At 33.2% G+C, this 21540-nt stretch overlaps 3 protein-coding genes across 12 annotated transcripts in view; 2 read left to right on the top strand and 1 right to left on the bottom strand.

Annotated features, from left to right (window-relative positions):
- The first annotated feature begins 2590 nt into the window (after positions 1-2590).
- On the top strand, positions 2591-8458 carry LOC100642841 (two pore potassium channel protein sup-9). 2 transcript variants are annotated; one of them, XM_003395528.4, is made up of 5 exons: positions 2591-3003; positions 3890-4045; positions 4414-4757; positions 5046-5164; positions 5635-8458. In XM_003395528.4, exons 1-5 carry the CDS (start codon positions 2877-2879, stop codon positions 5891-5893), a joined length of 1005 nt encoding a protein of 334 aa, XP_003395576.1. In that variant the 5' UTR covers positions 2591-2876; the 3' UTR covers positions 5894-8458. The 2 variants fall into 2 exon arrangements, with proteins under 2 accessions (XP_003395576.1, XP_048262072.1); XM_048406115.1 differs by lacking the exon at positions 2591-3003 and adding an exon at positions 3032-3636.
- A 73-nt stretch (positions 8459-8531) lies between these two features.
- Positions 8532-12829, top strand: LOC100644168 (potassium/sodium hyperpolarization-activated cyclic nucleotide-gated channel 1-like). The gene is made up of 8 exons (XM_048406020.1): positions 8532-9138; positions 9234-9512; positions 9618-9810; positions 9908-10042; positions 10383-10602; positions 10677-10868; positions 10947-11170; positions 12545-12829. The coding sequence occupies exons 1-8, from the start codon at positions 8906-8908 to the stop codon at positions 12827-12829; spliced, it is 1761 nt and encodes a 586-aa protein (XP_048261977.1). The 5' UTR covers positions 8532-8905.
- Positions 12830-13061: 232 nt separating this feature from the next.
- The window catches only part of LOC100644288 (papilin), a 160962-nt gene continuing 152483 nt past the window's right edge, over positions 13062-21540 (bottom strand). For all 9 annotated transcript variants that reach the window (XM_048406107.1, XM_048406106.1, XM_048406114.1 and 6 more), the window contains 3 exons: positions 21196-21351; positions 20993-21106; positions 13062-18090 (listed from right to left, as the gene is read on the bottom strand). In XM_048406107.1, coding sequence (XP_048262064.1) covers positions 17888-18090; positions 20993-21106; positions 21196-21351 — 473 coding nt within the window. In that variant the 3' untranslated portion in view covers positions 13062-17887. The remainder of the gene's footprint in view (positions 18091-20992; positions 21107-21195; positions 21352-21540) is intronic.

Genomic DNA, 21540 nt, shown 5'->3' with positions numbered 1-21540 from the left:
AAAGTACATATTTGAACTTGTAGAGATCTTTCATAAGTATATCATGTGTGTATAAGAAACATATTCAAATTTCATTAGTTTTGAAATGAGGCACAGTTATCATAACTATATTGATACAATTTGAAACTAATCTGAAAATGTATATGCTCAAAGATTATAATTCATGTCTTTATTATTTTATATGTATATATGATATATGCGTGGTGCATGAGAAATCCAATTATTCTATATTGTAACAAAAATCTTATAAATAACAAAATTAATTTTAGCATTTGTGTTATTAAATTTCCTATTATATTCTTTATTCTTTGATTTTATGCATTTCATAAATGAGATTCATATTTTTGACTGAATTTCCTAACTAATTCTATTAAACCTTTTTAATCCTGATCAATTAATTTTTCCTTTGACAATATAGGTTAATTATGTTTTATATGAGACCAGTGGTTCTGTAAGTCACTGTATATGCAATCCAAAGGCTAAAAAGCGGAATTCGAAATTTTATTAATCTTCTTTTAACGTTTTATTTAATTCCCGGTTGAAAACAAGAATAGGGCTGTTTCAGGAAAAATTTACACAAATCACTACCAGGAAAAAATTGTTGTTCCATTTTATCGAATTTTCAGTAGAAGTGAATTTCTCGTCCTTTGTTTTTCTAGAAATTTCTGACAGCATACGTTTTCGAATACAGAAACGACAAGTGTAAATTTCACTTGTACAGTATTCACTTGGTAAGTATCCTGATTTCAAGTTTTCTTTGTTTTTCGATAATGTAAATTTCTCGTACATAAAATAATTATCGCTATACACAGGATCCTTCTGTTTTCGCCAGGTCATAACTTTGGCTCGTAAACATCTTTCTGTAAGACGTGTAACCGCAATAAAACTACGAAACGCGCAAACCTAAAATCATTGCGTGACTTATCCTGTTACCGTGGATGTTCTTAAGAATCTCGATTTTAATTATTCAATTTAATTTTAATTTTATTTAAATTGCTACAGAAAATGTATATATATATAATCATAAATATACTTCATAAATACAAATAAATATCTAAATATTTATATATATACAAATAAGTAAAAATATGATAAATAACAATTTATCGGGAAATAAGGACTGTGCGAATACATCTTTAGCCTCTGTAAAAACTTCCGCGTTGTAATATTGTTCTAATATTATCAAACAGGGGAAAATTTTTGGAAAAGGTTAGTATTATTTTAATATCGTTAAACAAGGAACAATTGTATTGGCACGTGCTTGACGCTCGATATGATGTGCGCTTTCACGGTTTTTTCACCTTTAACCTAGATCTGAAGTCATTCCTATATATTTTTTCTTCATTTCTACCTTAAATAGCACATGACATTCTATTTGATGATCCAGTGAACATTTAACTCTTCAGATATGTACTAAGGAAATGCAACTTAAAATAATATAAAAATTCACAGAAATATCAGTAATTTCTGTGATGTGATTTTGATTTCAAGATCTAAGTAAGAAACGCAGAAAGTGGGAAATTTTCGGGAGAAATAATAGACATCTATAAGCAACAAATAATTGCATGAACAACGACGAAGGTCGTAACTTGCTCATAAAATTAGACCGTAGTAGTATTAATAACTCGATTATACGTGTACTAGTCCAGGAAACTCTATATCGAGTAGCAAATTCCTTTTAATCGACATATTCTCTTAAAGGGTGTAAAGGGTGTCTTTATCAACCCTTCCGGTCGGTAAATAATCTCCTGAATTATCCATTGTAGCTGAAAGAGTTGCTTTTCCAACCCCAATCCAATGGTGAGATCGTGTCTGATCAGTGACCGACCCATACTACTGAAAAATTAAATCTTTATCAATAAACAGTATCTTTTAATTAATAATTTTTAGTTTTCATTAAAGTAACTTTTTAATAAGCTTTTGTAATGATTATCTGTAAAATATTAGCATTATTAATTAATACTAACAAGCTTTATTTGATTATATACAAATTATATACGGATATTAATAAGGAATTTTTAAGTGATTTCTTTCTAATGATTTGGAAAAATTACGGATGTATAAGAAAAATACTTTTATAAATACAATTAAAAAAATAGAATTTAAGCAGGAATACGTTTCACTCACTCAATATTAGACCAAAATTACTATAGTAAAGTTCAGCCCTTTCAATTTCTTTTCGTAAAACATTTATAAAACACAATTTAACTGACAATTTGTAATGCAACCTCATAAGTAATTGACTTTTAATAGGAAACTTGCACGCAATCGAAAAATTTAATTTTGATACAAACTACAACTATACTTTATCAGTAATAGTTACATATAATAGTTACATATGATAAGAAAAGTAAGAGTTCCAGGTGACGCCTAAATCGCCAGACATGAAAAAATATTGCATATCATGTTTATTTTGTACCTCCTCTGTTCTAATATCAACTCTGCTTTATCAATCTCCACACCGAACCTCTTTGCCTGACTCCTGATCGATTCGTTCTACTGCAACACCGCTCTTACCGATAGCCAGTCTTGTTGTAGCAGCACTGGTTACGTTTCCATGGAGCTTACCGTGACATGGATTTGATCAATACTTCCCTTAATCGTGTGCCGGGCGTCGTCCAAGTCGTGCTGGCCTTCGTGTATCGTGTACGTATCCCGACGTTTTCCTCTTCGAATCTTTCAATCCGTGACATGTTGTCGAAGGATCGATAGCGTTGCATGTATAAAAAAAAATATGTTGCTATTTATTCCCCTGAAAGGCGTGAACGACGCGCGATCTGTGTTCGTGCAATCGAACGTGTAGAAAAAAACGTGACGACAAATCGTTGGGACGTGTGCCGGATTTCGCGGTTCTTCGTGGTTGGCAGACTGTGAAGATGAAGAGGCAGAATGTGAGGACTTTGTCTTTGGTAGTGTGTACGTTTACTTATTTACTGATTGGCGCGGCGGTTTTCGACGCGTTGGAATCGAACACGGAGAGGAAGCGCTGGGAGTTTTTATCGGGTGAGACTTGTCTCGTTGTCTTCAAGTGTAAATGTGCGAATGTATTGTTGGTAGAAAATTCATATAAAAATAAATGCTATATGGAAAGTTGATGGTGAAAGTTAAGGGTGAAATGTATATAGGGGAAGGGTGGTGGCAGAATACATAGAATTCGAAAATTCTATTGAATAAAATTTGTTTGCTTATTTTCACGTGTAAATATTTGAGTACGCGATTGGTAGATATATCTGTGGAAAACAAAATGTGTGTTATATATGGAACGTTCGTGATGTGAATTGATAGTGAAAGTATGGAGAAAGAGGTAAAATATATAAAATCGAAAGTTTCTATTGGGCGAGTTTTGTTTCGCTGTTCACGTATGTGAATGTGAGAAATGCTTAGAGTAAGGGATTGGTAGGGAATGAATAGACAAATAAACAATATATAGAGGGTATAGAGGAGTATAGAGTATATATAGAGGGGTAATATAAATACACACGCACATATCAGCTGCATCGGGGTTGATATTTTTACGTGTCGATGTTTAAGCGTGGGATTAAGGTAAACGTATAACGTTAAGGGTTGAAAATAGAGAGATATGATGATGCACAGTATGATATTCAGCGCTGATATTTTCATGGATGAATATTTTAGGTAATAATTAGTAGTATTTTCCGCTTGTAAATATTTAAGTATGTGATTAAATATAATGTTAAGAGTTAGGGATGAAAAATAGCAAGGAAGGATAAATTTAGGGTAGCTATTCTCATACCTGCAAATTTTAATTCTCAATTAACAGAAAAATATTATGTAGCCAAGAATAGTAGAATATATACATAAATAATAATAATAATAATAATAATAATAATAATACCATCGAAAATTGTGGTTATGTTAATGGTTTTAGAGGTTCGTCGAAACATGATCAAGAAGTACAACATCACGCAGGAAGATTACATAATGTTGGAGATTGTTATAATAGAAAATAAGCCACACAAAGCAGGCCCTCAATGGAAATTCGCTGGTGCCTTTTATTTCGCGACTCTTGTGCTTGCTATGATAGGTGAGTGATACCCTCAAGCGTGTTTGCTACGTGTTTAAGATGTTGATTTTGTGCAGTAGAAGTTAAATATGTATCGTAGATAATCGATATCAAGTTACAACCTTGGAATCTTTAATGTGTATGTATTTATAAAATACATAATAAATTCCTATATTCTATAAGACACATAATAATCCTAAGTTTTTAGTTGATAGAGGTTATATTATTCTATTCTATATTTATTATTATTCTATATTTGTATTACTCTAGATAAATTAATTTGACATATTCTGGATCATTTATATCAAAAACTTTCATATTAAAAAATTTTTATATTTATATTCTTAATCATCATAAGATTTTATTTCAATTTCCTATAAAATTTCAAGGGTACGGACACTCAACGCCAGTCACCATAGGAGGAAAAGCATTCTGCATGGCATACGCCATGGTGGGCATTCCTCTCGGTCTGATAATGTTCCAGAGTATCGGTGAACGTCTGAACAAGTTCGCCTCTGTAGTCATCAAACGAGCAAAGACGTATTTAAGATGCCAGAAAACAGAAGCAACCGAGATTAATCTAATGTTCGCGACTGGTTTACTTTCGAGCATAATTATCACGACTGGAGCTGCTGTGTTCTCGCGTTACGAGGGATGGAGCTACTTCGACAGCTTCTACTACTGTTTTGTCACGCTGACTACCATCGGTTTTGGTGATTACGTCGCCTTACAGGTAAATTCATCTAACGATAAATTCAATATCTCATCGAAATCTTATTAAACCTTTGTCAATTCGTATTAATAACCCTGATATTTTATCGAAGTTTCATAGGAAGAAGTTAGAATTTATTAATTTTTAGCAAGAACTTCTTTGTTGCTTGAATTTTATTGCTTCGTTATTATTAGTTTCTCAATTCATTTTTGTTGATAGGAGAGTATTTCTTCTTCAATTCGCTTTATCTTACTATTTAAATTTGGCGAAAGACTTTTGTAATATTTGTTTGTGATGAAAACGTTGCAGAATGATCACGCACTTTCCAATAAACCTGGATACGTGGCCTTAAGCTTAGTCTTTATACTATTCGGCCTGGCCGTCGTCGCTGCTAGCATAAACTTACTCGTCCTCCGCTTTATGACGATGTAAGTACATATTCCTTCATCCCAAAGCGTGCACATATATCTCACTTGTCCCCTTTTACTTATCGCTATTCTGTCTTCTCAGGCCACGCTGTAAATGTAGGTCACGTCCAAGATATTACTCTTTAAAAATTTATGTGATATCTTTGAGCACATTCTCACTTATTTCACTTCTTCAATGGTCAAAAAGCAAAGAGAGGTTCTTCTAACAAAATTTCAATTATTTACAGCCAAATTCTTTTTATTAAAAATTTCCAAAAATTGAAAGAAGTTCTCCAGCTATATATATAACATTACATTTAATAAGAGAGTTCTATCCCTAATTTCATTGAAGCTTGTTACAATGCTGGCGAAATATCAAAGTATTGCTACCGATTGTATGTTCTTAAGTCGTATGACTTGAAATTTTGAATCTTGAATTTTGCAGCCCTGAAAAATTCTGAAATTTCTAATGTTTCTTAATTATTAAATAGGAACACGGGTGACGCTCGTCGCGACGAAGAGCTTCAACCAGCTTCTCATCACGTGTTAACACTAGACGGTGAGGTGGTCGCTGTAAATGGAAAATTATTAGCTGGCCACGTGCCCATAGTTCACGACACGGATGACTGTGTAAGCGTATGCTCGTGCACGTGTCTAGGACCACCGAATTCTGAGCTTCTGGATCAAGGTTACCAAGGCTACAGGCCTCCTTCAATTTCGAGCCTTCGCGTGAAACGTGCATCCGTCTGATGGAAGGAGTTCCGTCGTCGCAGTTTACGTCGTCGATTATCGAGAGCTGACAGCAGAGAACTACTTGGTATCGACGTGTAAAAGATCGACTCGAAAATTAATATAACCAAATGGATTTAAAAATCCGTGAAGGAAACAATGACATTGAAAACAATTTCATTGGTATAGTTCACAATGGAGTTTTTCAAGTTGATTCAAATTGGACCGATGTTCGAAATTGTGTTCTTATAAGATCTACCTTATAACGTTCAAGGACTCGTTAGCGCACATTCATCGATTTTTGAAGACATATTTTGAAGACAGCCAGTGGAGTTTGTTCTGAGGAGGTGACTTTAGAATTGAACTATTGAACTGTACTTGGCTCATGTTGTAATATTACGAATAGTCGTAAAAAGAAGGACGTTCAGAGAATGTTTGATCGTTTGTAGACGATTTTGTAACGATTTCGTACGTTTCATATCGTACCACGGACCATTTTCTCCCGGTGAATTTCGAGAGAGTTTCAAATTCTCTAAAAAATTTAAGAATTCGAATTCGTATTCGGTGTTTATGCTGTGTCATATGTATTGGACGATTATTGAAATTATTGAAGATTGTAGATTAGTCATGAAGGTTGCATTGATATTAGAAATTGTTGCTTAGAGGATTGCTTTGTTCCGAAGATAAGTTGGGTTTCTTCGAATAAACTTTCAAATTAAAATTTTTTATGATTTTCACTACCTATGTTGCATGTTAATAAAATCTTTTACATTTTACAAAAATCTGTTTTCAAAGTGTACGTATATGATTTACACAAATTATGACCAAAGCATTTGCCTAGATTTTGATATCCTTCAAAAATATTTTACGGACAAAACGATCCTCATAAAAGAGAAAATAATTTGTTTGATGAAAGTTGAAGAAGTAGAGATCGCCGTTTCGATCTCGGTTATTTATATGTATACTGAATATATAAAATGTAAACAGAACAATATCCAGGCCTCGTTAGCGGGATTGTTAAATACATATATAGGACTCGATGTTTGTACTAATAAACGTAAAAGCTGGAAAATGTGAAAATTTCACGTAAATCGTCAATCGACGAAAAGAAAAAGTCGATCTTAGGAAGTAGCTTAATTTTGTAGCTACGAAAATTGTGATTGTACAATTTTCGAGAATTGTAACTCGAACTTGAATAACAATTTTATCGTACTTGCGATGCGAAAGAAACATACATATATTTCAGCGTCGTATTTTTTAAACCTAAGATTAGAGAATATATCAACCAACAAACAGGAATAACGGGGAAGACTGATAGTTGAATTAACTGACTAGTTGTTATCTTTTTAACACAAATTTCTCTAGGCGCCTGTTTTAACCCTCCAAAAGTTAAAAAGTTAAGAATTGTAAAAACTTCATGTAATTTTAGTATTTTTATAATTCATTTATTATAGTATCTACTGTTTGTCTGTTTCATTTTGTAATTATGTAGTATTTGTGTAAGCGATCGTGAATTTTATAAAAGTATACGATAAATAGTCGCTTATCTGTTGTTGATTAAAAGCATTCATGTTTAGTAGTTTAAACGTGAAACGAAATTTTTGAAGACTAAAAAATGATATATTGTGAATATTTCAAGTAACTGCAGAGTGGTTCCTAAGTACCTTGTATTTTAGATGTTTAAGATATTACCAAAGATACTGAGATTTTAGGGGGAATTTTTAAACATTAATTTCGGCCAGTTTCTATGGCCAACAGGAAAAATTTAGATTTTCAAAGATTTGAATATTTCGATAGTCTAGATATCTGTTTAGATAGTTTAAGTATCTAGACATATAAAAAATAAGACAAATAATTTTTCATTTTAAATATTACAAATATTTAATTGAAACATGTTCTAACATTTTATAAATGAAGCCAGATTATTCAATGCTACTTCGTAAATATTTAGTTTCAGAACATAGGGTTATAAATTTATCAAAATTTTCACAGCATGTACACAGAATAGAAACATGGATAAAAAGGACAACAGTTTACTTTGAAAATAGCATATTTTTTGTTTCAAACCGAAGTAAGCCAGAAACCAAATAAAACTTATTTCGATGAATTTGATTATTCTGGCTTCAGAGTAACTCACGTACGTATAAAAATATTTACCAGAAAAAATAATGCTCAAAAATGAAAGTGCATTAAACATAGCAAGCAAACTGACTGGAGGGTTAAAACGAATTCCAAAATATTTTATGTTTTATTTTTTCTTACATTCGAACTTACAGTTGCCGGTACCATACCATATCAATGCTTCTTTTCTTCCCAACGACGCGTTCTGTTTTCGTCAATTATCGATGATTGATCTGAGTGATCGACACACGCACAAAAGCAGTTACGTATCGTTTAACAAAAATAGCGACAAAAACACGATCGATCCTCATAGGAACATCGCTGCACAGAGTAAATGATAATGTGCACTCATTTGTATACATGTACCTTAGTTCATAGGCGCTCGTCGTATTCTAACGGCGGTATATGATTGGGTATATTTTTTATCGTCGAGAGTTTTTTAATAAACGACAGTTCATTATTTTCTTTCTCATGTTCATTTCTTCCCTGCCTGTTTTCACTTACATCGATTCAAAATTTGCAAACTTCAGATCGCGATTTGAAAATCGTGAAAACACTTCCTTCAGGTTATGAATTTTGATCCACAATCGAGGAAAAGTTGGATTGTGATAGAAATAAGGCGATATGGAAATTATTTTACGCTAAATTATATTCGCGGTGTACTCGAACTGTGTGAAAATGATCAAAATTAAAGTTTAAAGTTTACAGTTCATACTTCAGAGTTCGAAGTTCAAAGTTTAGGGTTAAAAGCTCAAGATTCAAGGGCGAAGTTTCAAGTTTAGCGTTCAAAACTTCCGACTAGAAGTTCAAGATTTAATGTTACAATTCCAGATTTCAAATATCACATTTTAAGTTTCAAGTTTCAAATTGCTATATTACAACTAACTAGACAATTTGTGGCAAGAGAGAAGCATGGATTCCGGCGTGAAGCCCCATATCTGTGCCTTAAAAAATAGTGACAAATATTACATGTTCGGTTCAGATGAAGACATCACGTGTAAAAATATATGGATAAACATGTTCCAAATCAATGGGAAAACACCGAGGGCGAAAATATTTTTCGAAAGTATGGCGCACGTGTGTGCCGAGAGAAGAAGGCATGCTTTGATACATTGGTGGATTATTCATCCTTGCAGCAGTTGGAGGTACCTATGAAATTAAGGTCATAAACGAAAAAATAAAAAATATTTTTTTAAAAAGCGATTAAACAGATACTGCTTGCACTAAAGAAATTTTTTAGATTTCTATGGGACTTGGTAATGACAGTGGTATATATGGTCGGCTTTCTGACGATCCCATTTTCCGTCAGTTTTATTGTCATGAGTCACGATAGAATTCGAATGGATAAATTCAATTTTTTAATTTACGCTTTTTGCTGGATGGATATAGTATGCAATTGCTTCACTGGATATTACGACAAGAAACTCATGCAGATGGAATTGGCTCCCTTCAAGATATTCATGTACTTTCTTTATGTATATCTTTTTAGAATGCAGAATTCGCATATAGAATATTTTTTATTCGTTTGAATTTTAATTGATTTAAATGTCATGTGATATTAAAAAATATCTAGCATGAAAGTTGATTGATTTAAAAGTACAAATAACATGATTTATTCTCATAGGAACTATTTAAAAACCTTTCTTATATTGGATATCCTTTCCTCATTGCCATGGGATCACATAACTTTGCCATGGCGAAGTCTTCCTGGAAGAGAATCTAATCATTTAGTTTCTCTACTCAATCTCTTACCTTGTTTGAAGCTGTCGCGTTATGGCTACGTTAATATGCGAATCTCCGAGCTTTTTAGCGTAATCGCCCTTTTTTAAATTTAAAGGAAATTTTAAAAATTTATAAATAATTTTAACTGCGCGCGTACATCATTGTCACGGATATCTTTATTCGGCATTTTAGCATTTCGAAGTGATGCACTTTTATTACGAACTATTTTCCACCTTCATGTTGGCATTTTACATAATGTATTGGTCTTCGTGTCTGTATTACTTGATACCAGTGTTAGTTTTACACTTCAGTAACTCTTTACCAGAAGTAAGGGATGAAAAATATATACTAGTACCCATTCTTATATTTCAAAATCTAATTAATAAATAATGTTTAATAATATATCATGTTCATGAGTGAAAGTTCATAGCATTGCATCTTTTTTAAATTAAAAAGATTAATGAAGTTAAACAAGAGGAATTAAATGTTTCACTTTTATTCAATATAAAGGGTAGAGAAATAATTGTTTCTAGTGATTGCAAATAATAAAATTGCAACAAATAAATATTATTACAAAACGATAATATTAAAACACAATTCGCATGAGATGAAATTTCACTAATGATAGCCTCTAAGAATTACAGAAATATAGATAGAAAATTTATAGCAATATAATTTAATAAACGTTATACAGGAATGTCCCGAATGTTGGATGACAGGGTTAGACAGCAGCAGCATACCTTCCAGGTTTCAATATACACTCTTTATCGTCGTAGAGAAATTAGCAGCGAGTGGTTACGGTGGCTACGTGCCAAGAACAAACGGTCACATTGTATTGAGCTTTGTTCTTATACTCATTGGTAGAGTGCTCGAATGTTACATTGCAGGCAAGATATTTTCTAAAGAATCACGTAGACGCATATATTTTCAATCTCTAAATAGTATATGAATCTCATTTTAGTGATGCTGATTCAAATAAAAGCAGGAAAACAAGCATCGGAATCGAAATTTCAAGAAATAATAAATCAGTTATGCGCTTACACGAGTCAAAAACAATTACCAAAGCACATGAAGATTCGTCTTCTGGCTTATTACTATTATCGTTTCAGGAATAGTTACTTTCGCGAAAAGTCTATCTTATCTAATTTATCAGGTATATCAAATATAATTTACTATTTCATTCGTTTCTTGATTAAGATTTATAATTAATTAATGAATCGTTGTAATTTAGAACAATTACGTCAAGAGATTGCGCTTCAATCGAGCCATCGTTTAGTCGAAAATGTAGCAATATTCAAGGACTTACCCAAATACGTTTTACGATCCATCATAAAGAATTTGAAATTCGAGCTTTATCTACCTAACGACGTGATCATCAAAGCAGGAGCTTATGGCGATTGTATGTTTTTTTTATCTGCTGGAACTGTCGCTGTACTAACACCCACTGGGAAAGAGGTATGTGGTAGGACCACTCGACAATGTATCCTTAACATTTCTAACCAAAGAAAAATTTAAAATTTCCATTAAATCTAACAAACTTTTAAATTACAATATCGATTTAACGTGTTATATATCAATTTTCCTCTCTATTTATATCTCTAATCTCTAATCCAAACGTGTTTATACACGCCAATATGATTATACACAAATTAATAAGAACATATTAAAAAACATTTATTTGCAATTTTATTATCGAACTGATACCATTAGATTCCATTTCTCCCGAAATACTCTTTCCCTGGTTTCAAAACCAAATTCCGTTCATAAATGTCCTTCCTCTTCATACCCACAATTTTCTCCTGGTCTATAAATGTAATTATACACATATCAACAAGAAAATATCAAACAAAATAATTTTCTTTCAATTTTATTATCGAATAAGTACGATTAAACTCCATTTTGTATACGTTACATTTTATTTTTCATAAAGATATTTGCCCGATTCAGATTTTATTTGAGTTTAACACACCAGAAAGATCGAGCCTTTCCCTTTAAAATGCTTTATGATTTAAGGTCCTACGACTTTTCATCTTTAAGATACGTCAGTTTAAAATGAATGATAACTTGCAGCGTTTCGCTATCGCTGTCCTTCTCGCACTCTCGGCTCTCCCTGTCGCACGCGGCTTCCCTAACCTACTGCACATACGCGCATGCGCACTAATCAGGAACGTGCACCGTACTACGCGCGTAACACGTGCAATAACTAGGTCACACTGTTTCCGGGAATTTCGGTCATTCATCTTTTCGCACAAATTCGTACGCGTCGCTTTAAATCGCTGTATCTCCGAAACCACTTGAGATATCGACTTAAAACAAAAAGCATTTTAAAGTGTATGTTTCCTGCTACCTTTCAAGCTACTTTGCATTCAACTGAAGTGATTATTGTGGTAATTTGTCGTTGATTATTGTGACTACCTTTTTGTAGGTTGAATAAATTGTATGGCAATTAACGAATAAATGTAATGATCAATATTATGGAGCATAGTTAAAATTATATGATGTCTTTATAATGGCACTGATTGTAAGCTAATAGGCGTGTTATAGTTTTCTCACATATTAATTGAGATTAGAATAAAATGCTTGTTACTGACATATTTTTGTAATTACTTTTCATTGTTTGAAGGAATCTCGCAGTAATTATAAAATGAGTACAAAAATCGATATAGAGAGATTTTTTTGCAAAAAAAGTATTCGATGTGAGACAATTCTCTTTCAACTTGTTTCTCACTTTCGTTTCTTAAGATTCAATTACCTTAAGGCAATAATAGGTATTCGTTATATTCATCATTTACGAAGCTAATTTCTTTCCTTTTTTCTTTTCTTTTGTAGATCTGTCACCTGGACGACGGAGCCCATTTTGGAGAAGTAGCGCTTCTAGTTGGTGAACAAAGAAGAGTCGCAAGCGTGATCGCGATTGAAGTGTGCGAAGTGTACCGTTTGGATCGCAAAGATTTTCGAAAGTGTATCTCCGTGCACACGGAATTATTCGCGAAGATCGAGAGACTCGCGACCGAGAGGATCGAGAGAGCTATGATCATTGAAGAACACCATAAACGTCATCTTAAACGAAGTTCTGCTCAAGCTGATCATAGAAAAACTGTAGCACGTTACTAAAAAGAGAATAGTTTGAATAATAAGTAATATTATACTCAATAATAATAAATGTTAATATAGTAATTATGTTAATAATTCTTGTAATTATTAAATAAACAATGTGATATAAAGATTTAGATGCAACAAAATGTTGTTAGAAAAATTCACATATCTATTAATTACGAGAAAGAATAATCCTCATCAAGAAGTCGCTGATAGCAACAAAGTTTCTCGATAAGAAAAATAATCATGCTAATCGTTTAATCATATATTTAAGGATCTTATATATTATTATTGTCCATACAATGTTTGTATAGTGGCATTCCTTCATTTCTACTTTTATTTTATATATATATAATTATATATATATTTATATTATATTAATCGTTACCTAAGGTATAACTTACAAGTACTAAAATCACTAAAATCTTTAGCACTCTCGCGATGTGTGTGATAATACATTAGAGACACGAATTTGTATGATTAATCTAATCTTTCTTTCACGTCTTTCATTTTTCTCTTTTTTGGCGAATTTTCTTGTTTCCTCGTATTTTTCTCATGTAACTTATGCTTAAATCCTTTGTCGGTGTATTCGTAGCAACAATCGTAAATCGTAGCTGATTCGTTAAGAATTTTCTTCTCTCTCTTTAGTTTATATAAGAATATTAAAACAAAATTTTTTGAGGAGACTTCTGTTGATTCTACGCGAGGTACGTTCCATTGCATATTTTTGTTTAACTTTATTCTATAGAAATTAAATGAAATGCGTTTCTCCAAATTGTAAAACAGTTAGAAAAAGAAGTGAAATGAATTTCAAAATTACTCGTATAGAAAGATCCTATTTTCATTTATATTTTCCAAAATGATTAAATTCACAAAATTCAAGTTCTAAATAACTGACTAAAATTATTCACTACATGAATCAATAGTTCTATTATATTATCTTAAATCCTTAATTATCTGCTTATATAATTATAATATATCGTTATAACTATCATAGCCATTCTAAACAGTATTATATGTTAATTATCATTATCACACTACCTTTGTGTTACAAAAAGAAAACGCATTGGTATTTGGAAAATTGATTGAAAATCAACGAATCAACCAGTCACGATCGTTTCTACGAATTTTACAAAGTTTCCACAAGGAATTCTCCAACGGTCTGTAAGATAGGTCGATTAAACGAGTATAGTACGTAATACAGGGATAAATATATACATGTATAGTGTATAACGTGTAAGTGAATATGTTGCCATTGTATAGACTTTAAAATCACACGGTACAAATATAAATTATTTACTATAGAATAGAGAAAATCTACCGAAACAATTTGCTTGACGTTATTTATCTCCTGTTCTTTCCTTGCGTTATCATTTCTTGTAATAAACACGATACATTCTTTTCTACGTTACATTTTCTTTAGTCTCTTTTTTTGTATTTTTTGTTTGTTACCGATATGCAATCAGTAGCATATATCTATGTAAACTAGGAGAATTTATGCTATTTATACATTTACTAAATAATGTCGTGTTGCTACGTTACTACAATCGTGTCATGTCTAGTTTGGTCATATCTAAAGGAGTACGGAGGAGAAGAGTACTTAATATCTTTCCATTATTCCTTGTTTCTTTCCTTTCTTGCTACGATTCCTCCGGGTAAATGAAGAAAACGATAATAAAGGTTTACATGCTTCATTTCTTTTAAAGCAATACTGTGATTGTCACAATTTCCAAATTTTATCTAGATTCTACTATACATAAAGACCACACATGGGAAAAATATGACAAGTTCATTTTTGTTGATTTTCTCATTATTTTGTTACGCGTATTTTAATATAAAATTTTAATATGTTTGTTATACATTTGTTACGTCTATTTTAATATGAAATAGTTCAAAAGCATCTTGTGATAAATGATAAACCTATAATATTTTGTACGAAACGAACAATTACGTTGTTCTAACTTCATTAATATAATATCGAATATACAATAACATCGAATTTTAAAATTGCTCTTCTATAAAAGACTTGCTAAAAAAAAAATGTGATTTGAGTCATATTTCCACTTGTGGTTTTCATACGTTTGGTACGTAATTGGGAAATAATATACGAATAAATATATATATATATATATATATATATATATATATATATATATATATTTTATTCGATAAGAAAACGTAAAAAATTGGAGGAATAGCTTTTTCACACTTTGGTACGATCGTCTAATATCTTTTTCTTTTTAGTGACTATCAATAAATTTCTGCGATTGAAAATCTTCAGACAATTCGTTCTGCTTCGCGTATACTACTATTTTTGTATTTACACTAACGGTAATCTGTATGTAAAGTTCTATTTAGCACTCCTTCCTCGACACTTTCGAAGGGCTTCTAATAAGGCACTGTCATTTACTGTGACTGAAACGATCAGACGAAAGAAGAATGTCCTTTTTTTCCTACAGTTCCGTGGATTCTTTCCATTATCGAGTAAAACTTACGCTTACATATATCTATAATATTTATATATAATTATAAATGCTTTTGGTACCTTCCTTCAGAATTTTGATACGCTACAAGCTACTGATATTTTTGCGACACTTCAAGATTAAAAGCATAAATTATCTCTTACCGATGTTGGAACGAAATACGCATACAATTTTCCAATGATATGTAACCTTCTTCCACTCTATATTGAAATTAACCCTTTGTTGATCGAACCTTCTTGAACTTCTTTTTTGTCAATTAGTAATAGAAATACATTTTTTTCTATATTTTCGTGAAGAAGTGATAATATATCAAAATTGGTATCAGCTTTACCAAGAAGAAATATGTCGTTTCTAACTTGTTAGAATATAATATCGTGTAAGAAAAGGAAATAATTTTATATAAGAGTTTCACGCTATTTTTTTGATAAGTTCGGATTTGACACAACTTATGCTCTTATTCTCAAACATCGAAGCTTCACGATAGATGATACGCTATACATAGTAACAGTGTGTAGTTAACATTACGATTAAAATGTTCAGGAACAAATATATAAATGCAACACGTTAATATGGTGAAAGAAGGTGCGTATCGTGATTGATTTACTGATAAATGCTTGTAAATTGTTATTAACATCTAACGACTTAACTGTTCGATCCTCTTTTTAACGAGCTTTGCAAATAAAATTGTAACCACCGAAATTATTATACAATTTTCAGAACGAAACTACGTAAAAGCGCAAAACTTAAAATAATTAAAATGAAAACATTAGCAAAGAGTCAATTTTCCTTTTCTTTTTTATCAATTGCTTCCATTCTTATTCATTTTATGAGCCAGCATATTGTCGTCACGATGTTGCACCTTCGCCATTCTTAATCGTCGCTATGATAATCGTAAAATGTTGTTCATTGACAGAGGATTGTTTTGTGTTATGGCAATATATTGGAATATCGATAAGGGATATAAGTAGTAACAGTATCATAGAGTATATAAATGGTGTACTGCGCAATAAACTATTTATATTTTACAACGTAACATGCGTATATTTGTATGCTTCATACAAATAGGTACAAGTTCCCCCCTCCCCCAAATTCCCTATTTCTTCTTTTCTTTTCATTTTATGCGATCGCTTAATACGATCTATCCGCTTAAAAAAAGAAAAAAAGATATAGCGATCTTAACTCGTTCTTTCGCGACATTTTCTTTGTTCCCCTGACGTGTCTATTTTACGAAGCTCTTTCACTTGAAGAATCAGATTGATCGATACATTGCGTTGTCGTATGGATTCATCGTGACGACTTCCTTGGAACCTTGCGAATATCTTTTACCCTATCCTCAAGAGCTTAAATTTTTGTTAAAATTTAATAGAATACATTATTATCGCAAACGTATGATTTTTGTTTTAAATCTAGAATTAAGATATGTAATGAAGTTTTTTAGAATTTTGAATCCTTTTATTTCTTAACTTAGAATACATTAAATGATAAAACAAAGAGAGAATTTTAGAATATTTGATGAATTGTCGAATTGTTTACGTTAGAGAAAAATAATTTTGCAAGGGTTTGATATTCAAAAAAAAAGATTGTCTGCTAAATTATTTTTCCTTGACTATATCTTCACTAGCTATTTCGGCTTTCAATTTCTGTATTTCATCGCATGATTCCAGATTATATTCTGAGATGGCCAACGACTGGAACGCGAACCAAACGGAAAGTAAAATGAAAAGAAGAGCAAATGTTATCGATCGATTAATCGATCAAGATGCGCTTTCTCTCGTTCCCCGGAGGACAGCGATCATTCCTATCTTGATATGGCTTCGACCGACTAGGATTCCAGCGTCAGATCGTATATACATACATAAAACGAACAACGACGAACGACGACGTTGAAACAGAATTGAAGGAAAAGAAGAAAAAGCAACGATAAAATCATTTTATGTCTCGTTATGCAACTCTTTCGTTCTCACGCTCTTCCGTCTCACTGTTGCTTAATTATATATTAAAAGTATCTATGTATAGACGTTCTAAGGCTTTGGCAGTGAATTAACGTCACGTTTATACAGCACGTGCTCGAGACAGAGGAGTTCTGTGTCCTCGATCGGATCGAATGACCACGCGGCCTCGTCGTCGTCCTCCTTCGTTTCTTTAGTAACGATACATTTGAGAGCCGAGTCTTCTTTTTTCAGACGTCTCTTTTGCATGATGATAGTGAATTTGACAAGCTACAATTTATAGATTGTAAACTGTTCTTTCGAGGTTTTACGATCCTACACCCTAGAATTTTTAATAATTTTACTATCCTGTGCTATCGAATCTTTAATAATTTTATAATCCTATGTCGTAGAATTTTTAATAATTTCACTACACCATGTCCTGGAATTCTTAATAATTTTTCTATTCCATATTCCATCCAAGTAGGATAATTAATAATCTCATAATTGCGAAATTTATTTTTTTTCTTCCCAAAATTCATTAGTGCTGAAAACTTGTGACTTGTCAAATTTTATTAACAATATTAATTGAACTATGCAAGAGAGACCTTATCGTAATTGCTCTGCTTTGTTCATCGGGCTTGCAGGAAGCAAACGAAACTTTCTTAGACGAGATTCTTCAGAATGTACCTTCGCCTCCTTCTCGATGTGTTCAGGTGAGGCCCTCTGGAAGGAAGCTGGCCGGCCTCGGTACAGGATCGGCAGCAGAACTTCGCATAGTATTTGTGCGTACAGTATCTTGCACTCACGATCAGGTCACACTTCGCGAAGAACGAGTTGTCCTGGCAATTAGGGTGAATGAAGATTCCTAGGAACAAAAAAATTATTTCTTAAACTCTAATCAATTTCGTTTCTTTCGTGACATAATAACGTCATTTATCAAAATGTTGAAATTGTTGAAAATTTTTATATTTTGAATTCGTTGAAGATAGTTGCACAATTGAACTCTTTTTACTGTTGCAATAAGCTTTTATTTTTTAAGAGAGTTTTTATCTGTCTAATTATATATATGTCGGAGATGAAAGAACACCGGGAACCCCTCCTTGGATTCGCGGGAATACCGTAACGTTGTAAATTAGATTAAACAAATGCCGCTCCGATTGTTCGAGATTTATGATCATGAGCTTGGGCTCGAGGCGACAATCAGTCGCCGAACGTAGCCGTGGTCAAAGGGATGGACGTTTTATCTAACAAAGGCACAGAGTAACTCGATACCTCTCCTTAAAAGAAATAGTCGTAGCGACACGCGGCAGTAAATATTTCAATGGTTTCTGTCCCGTGGCTCGCCACACGCAGATTCTATCCTCCGGGTAAAATGATCGCCAGATGTCAACATACCTCCACAGTATATGTTTAGCTAACGTGAGGACCCGCTATAAATCTAAGATTTAGTCAAGCAAAGTCCTTCAAATAGACAAGCAGTCTTTGTTGCAACTACGGGAAGATAGGAGAAACCAATTCTTCCACGAACGATGCCTCCCGTCAACAACCTCCCCTCAAGGGCGGCCAACATCTCTTTCAAAACGCCGATATGAAGATCGACCAATTAGCAACAGCGCTAATTTCCCTCACCTTTGGAACGAAAGCTTTCTTTGACGAATTCGAAGATTTCATGTCCTTAGACACACCCATTATAGTTTTCCTCGACGGCATCATCGAGATGGAGAGTCATTCTTTCGTGCGATCTCATTGACGAGTGACAGTACTATCTTACAACCAGTGAATACCTCACGTCTAGTTAATAAAGAGTTAGACTTGAACTGTGCGAGAACATACGTTTATCATCCCGTAACAGCGGATTCGTTTCGAACCTAAGGTCATTATCACTAGTGCTACGAGTGCCTAATCTTGTTGATAAGCCTGTGCTAATAAACTCTTCATTGTATCACGGCAATGGCTAATTCTAATGAGAATTCATCAAACGCCCCTCTCCATAATCCTGACTTCAATCCGACATATATATGTCGGAGATGGAAAGACTAATACTAATACTGTAATTTGGATTCTGCCATAGCCGTAGTTAAACAATCACCGTCCTTCAGCCCGATTGTAATTGTCTGAAATCTATGAGAATAAGTTTGGGTTCGAGGTGACAACCAGTCGCCGAACGCAGCCGCGGTCAAGGGACGAACGTTTTATCTAACAAAGTTATGGAAAAAGTCTATAGCCCTCCATAAAAAGAAATAGTTGTAGCGGCACTCCACAGTAAACATTCTAACGGTTTCTGTCCCGTGGCCCGTCATACGCAGATCCTATTCTTTGGATAGGTTGATTGCCGGATGTCGAGGCATATTCGCAAAATATGTTCAGCCAGCCTGATGACCCGTCATAAATTTAAGCCTTAATTAACGAAAATAGGCAAACAGTCTTTTCCACGAAGGATACTTCCGGAGATTGACCAATTAATAATAACGGCAATTTCCCTCACCCTCTGAACGAAGACTTGTCTCCACGAATATAAAAGACCTGGGGCCGCGAGAGAGTGGAGCAGTTTTTCCGAAACAGTGTCACCGTGAGAGCTTCGAGTACGATCTCATCGACTAAGGTATCATTTCGACAGAGTGCTTATTTCACGTGCTAACTGAGAGTACCACCTAGGTGTTGCCGACGAGTAAAGAGTAAAAGAATCCCGTTGACCGCGGATTCGTTATCGGACCTAGGACTATTGTCATTAGCATCGCGAGTGCCTAACCGTCGCAGTTATTTGTCAAATCTCACATCTCCATACTTGTGCCAATAAACTCTGGATCGTATCTTAACAATGGCTAATACTGGTGAAGATTCATTACACGCCCACACCTCCGATCCTACTGACACTCCGACATATATATATTATTATTGACAAGTTCAATACTTGAAATTCAAAAATATCTATTTTTAGAAGTTATAGTTGTTTCAAAATTTGCGAAAATAAAATAATGATAAATAAAATATCATTTTTAATTTATACTGGTCAGTAAAAATTAACTCTTAGAGTGCTATGGGCGCATATACGCGTCTGGCGAAAGCTATCGGTGTGGACTAAGGACACATATATGCGTTTTCTGTAAGTGTCCGGCGTGGACTGAGGACGCATGTATGCGTTTCTCAATCAACACCTACGCAGAAGTAATACTATTACATTTGTGTGAGATAAATATAAATGCATTCCTTAGTAACGGCAGTAAACAAATGCCAATAATGCCTCGTTATAACAGCTGTCTACCTGTTTCGCGGACAGTCGCATCTAATTATCAAGAGGAAAATGTGTTGTTTGTGTAAAAAATAAGGGAATGCAGAAAATGCGATGTCGGATTATGTATCGATAATTGTTTTGAAATTTTTCACACACAACTGAATTATTAACTTGTGTTATATTTACTAAATTTAGTTTTCTAGTTTATTGTTTTCTAGTTTATTACCCAAATTCTAGTTAATTGTAAATTTCAATGTTTATAATAAATAATTAATACTAAAAAATAACACTCTTGAATCATTTAATCTCGTGCAAAAGAATTACTATAACTTATTACGATTTGCGTTTTGAATAGTCAATCAATAGAGTTCAGTCTATTGAAAAAGTATTCCGTCCACAGCGATCGTCAGCGCTAGCTGTGCGCCGTCCGTACGGATCGCATAGGCCGCGAGTATTCAGCACTCTAAGGGTTAATTTTGATTTTAGCTTTCGGATACTTTCTTCTGTACAGTATATAGAAAACACAAAGGTTTACCAGCAACTTGTATATCCACCATCGCAAAAGCAGACGAATAATCGTTGTTCGCTTCGCAACGATATTGACCAGAGTCTTCTCGATTTGCGTCGCTGATCACAAGTCTGTTCAAATCTGGAAATAAAATTTCACACATTTTTTGAACAATTTATCTGCTGAAAAAATGAATTATTCAATAATGTTAGATAAATAGAAGTACCTACCAGTAATTTGAATTCGATTGTTTTGGTGAATCAGCTCATTATCTTTGTACCAAAATACTCGAGGAATCGGATATCCATCGACGTTACAAGCGATAGTAATGTCACTACCTTCTGGGAATTGGCTTTGTCCTATCGATATGTTGGCCGTGACAGGCACTACGAAATAATTGATTTCATACTAAGAAATATTTTCCAAATGAAATTGTCAAGAGAAAAAAAAGAAAGAAGAAATACAGAAAGTAATTTGAATATATTATAGATCGTGTGCTTACCTCTTTTTATCAACGTTTGTTATTAACATAAACATTGTACATAAATTGAACTTAATCATTACTAGTAAGAACA

Source organism: Bombus terrestris, chromosome 5 (genome assembly GCF_910591885.1).
Source record: "Bombus terrestris chromosome 5, iyBomTerr1.2, whole genome shotgun sequence".
Taxonomy (NCBI): Eukaryota; Metazoa; Arthropoda; class Insecta; order Hymenoptera; family Apidae; genus Bombus; species Bombus terrestris.
The sequence above is the reverse complement of the archived record's forward strand: the minus strand, read 5'-3'. Positions and strand labels throughout refer to the sequence as shown.

Excerpts from the sequence above, each read along its gene's own strand:
- LOC100642841 (XM_003395528.4), top strand. The coding sequence starts at position 2,877 with ATGAAGAGGCAGAATGTGAGGACTTTGTCTTTGGTAGTGTGTACGTTT. Across the intron at positions 4,046-4,413 it reads TCTTGTGCTTGCTATGATAG|GGTACGGACACTCAACGCCA; the intron begins GTGAGTGATACC and ends TAAAATTTCAAG. Across the intron at positions 5,165-5,634 it reads GTCCTCCGCTTTATGACGAT|GAACACGGGTGACGCTCGTC; the intron begins GTAAGTACATAT and ends ATTATTAAATAG.
- LOC100644168 (XM_048406020.1), top strand. The coding sequence starts at position 8,906 with ATGGATTCCGGCGTGAAGCCCCATATCTGTGCCTTAAAAAATAGTGAC. Across the intron at positions 9,811-9,907 it reads CCGAGCTTTTTAGCGTAATC|CATTTCGAAGTGATGCACTT; the intron begins GCCCTTTTTTAA and ends TCGGCATTTTAG. Across the intron at positions 11,171-12,544 it reads TAACACCCACTGGGAAAGAG|ATCTGTCACCTGGACGACGG; the intron begins GTATGTGGTAGG and ends TTTCTTTTGTAG.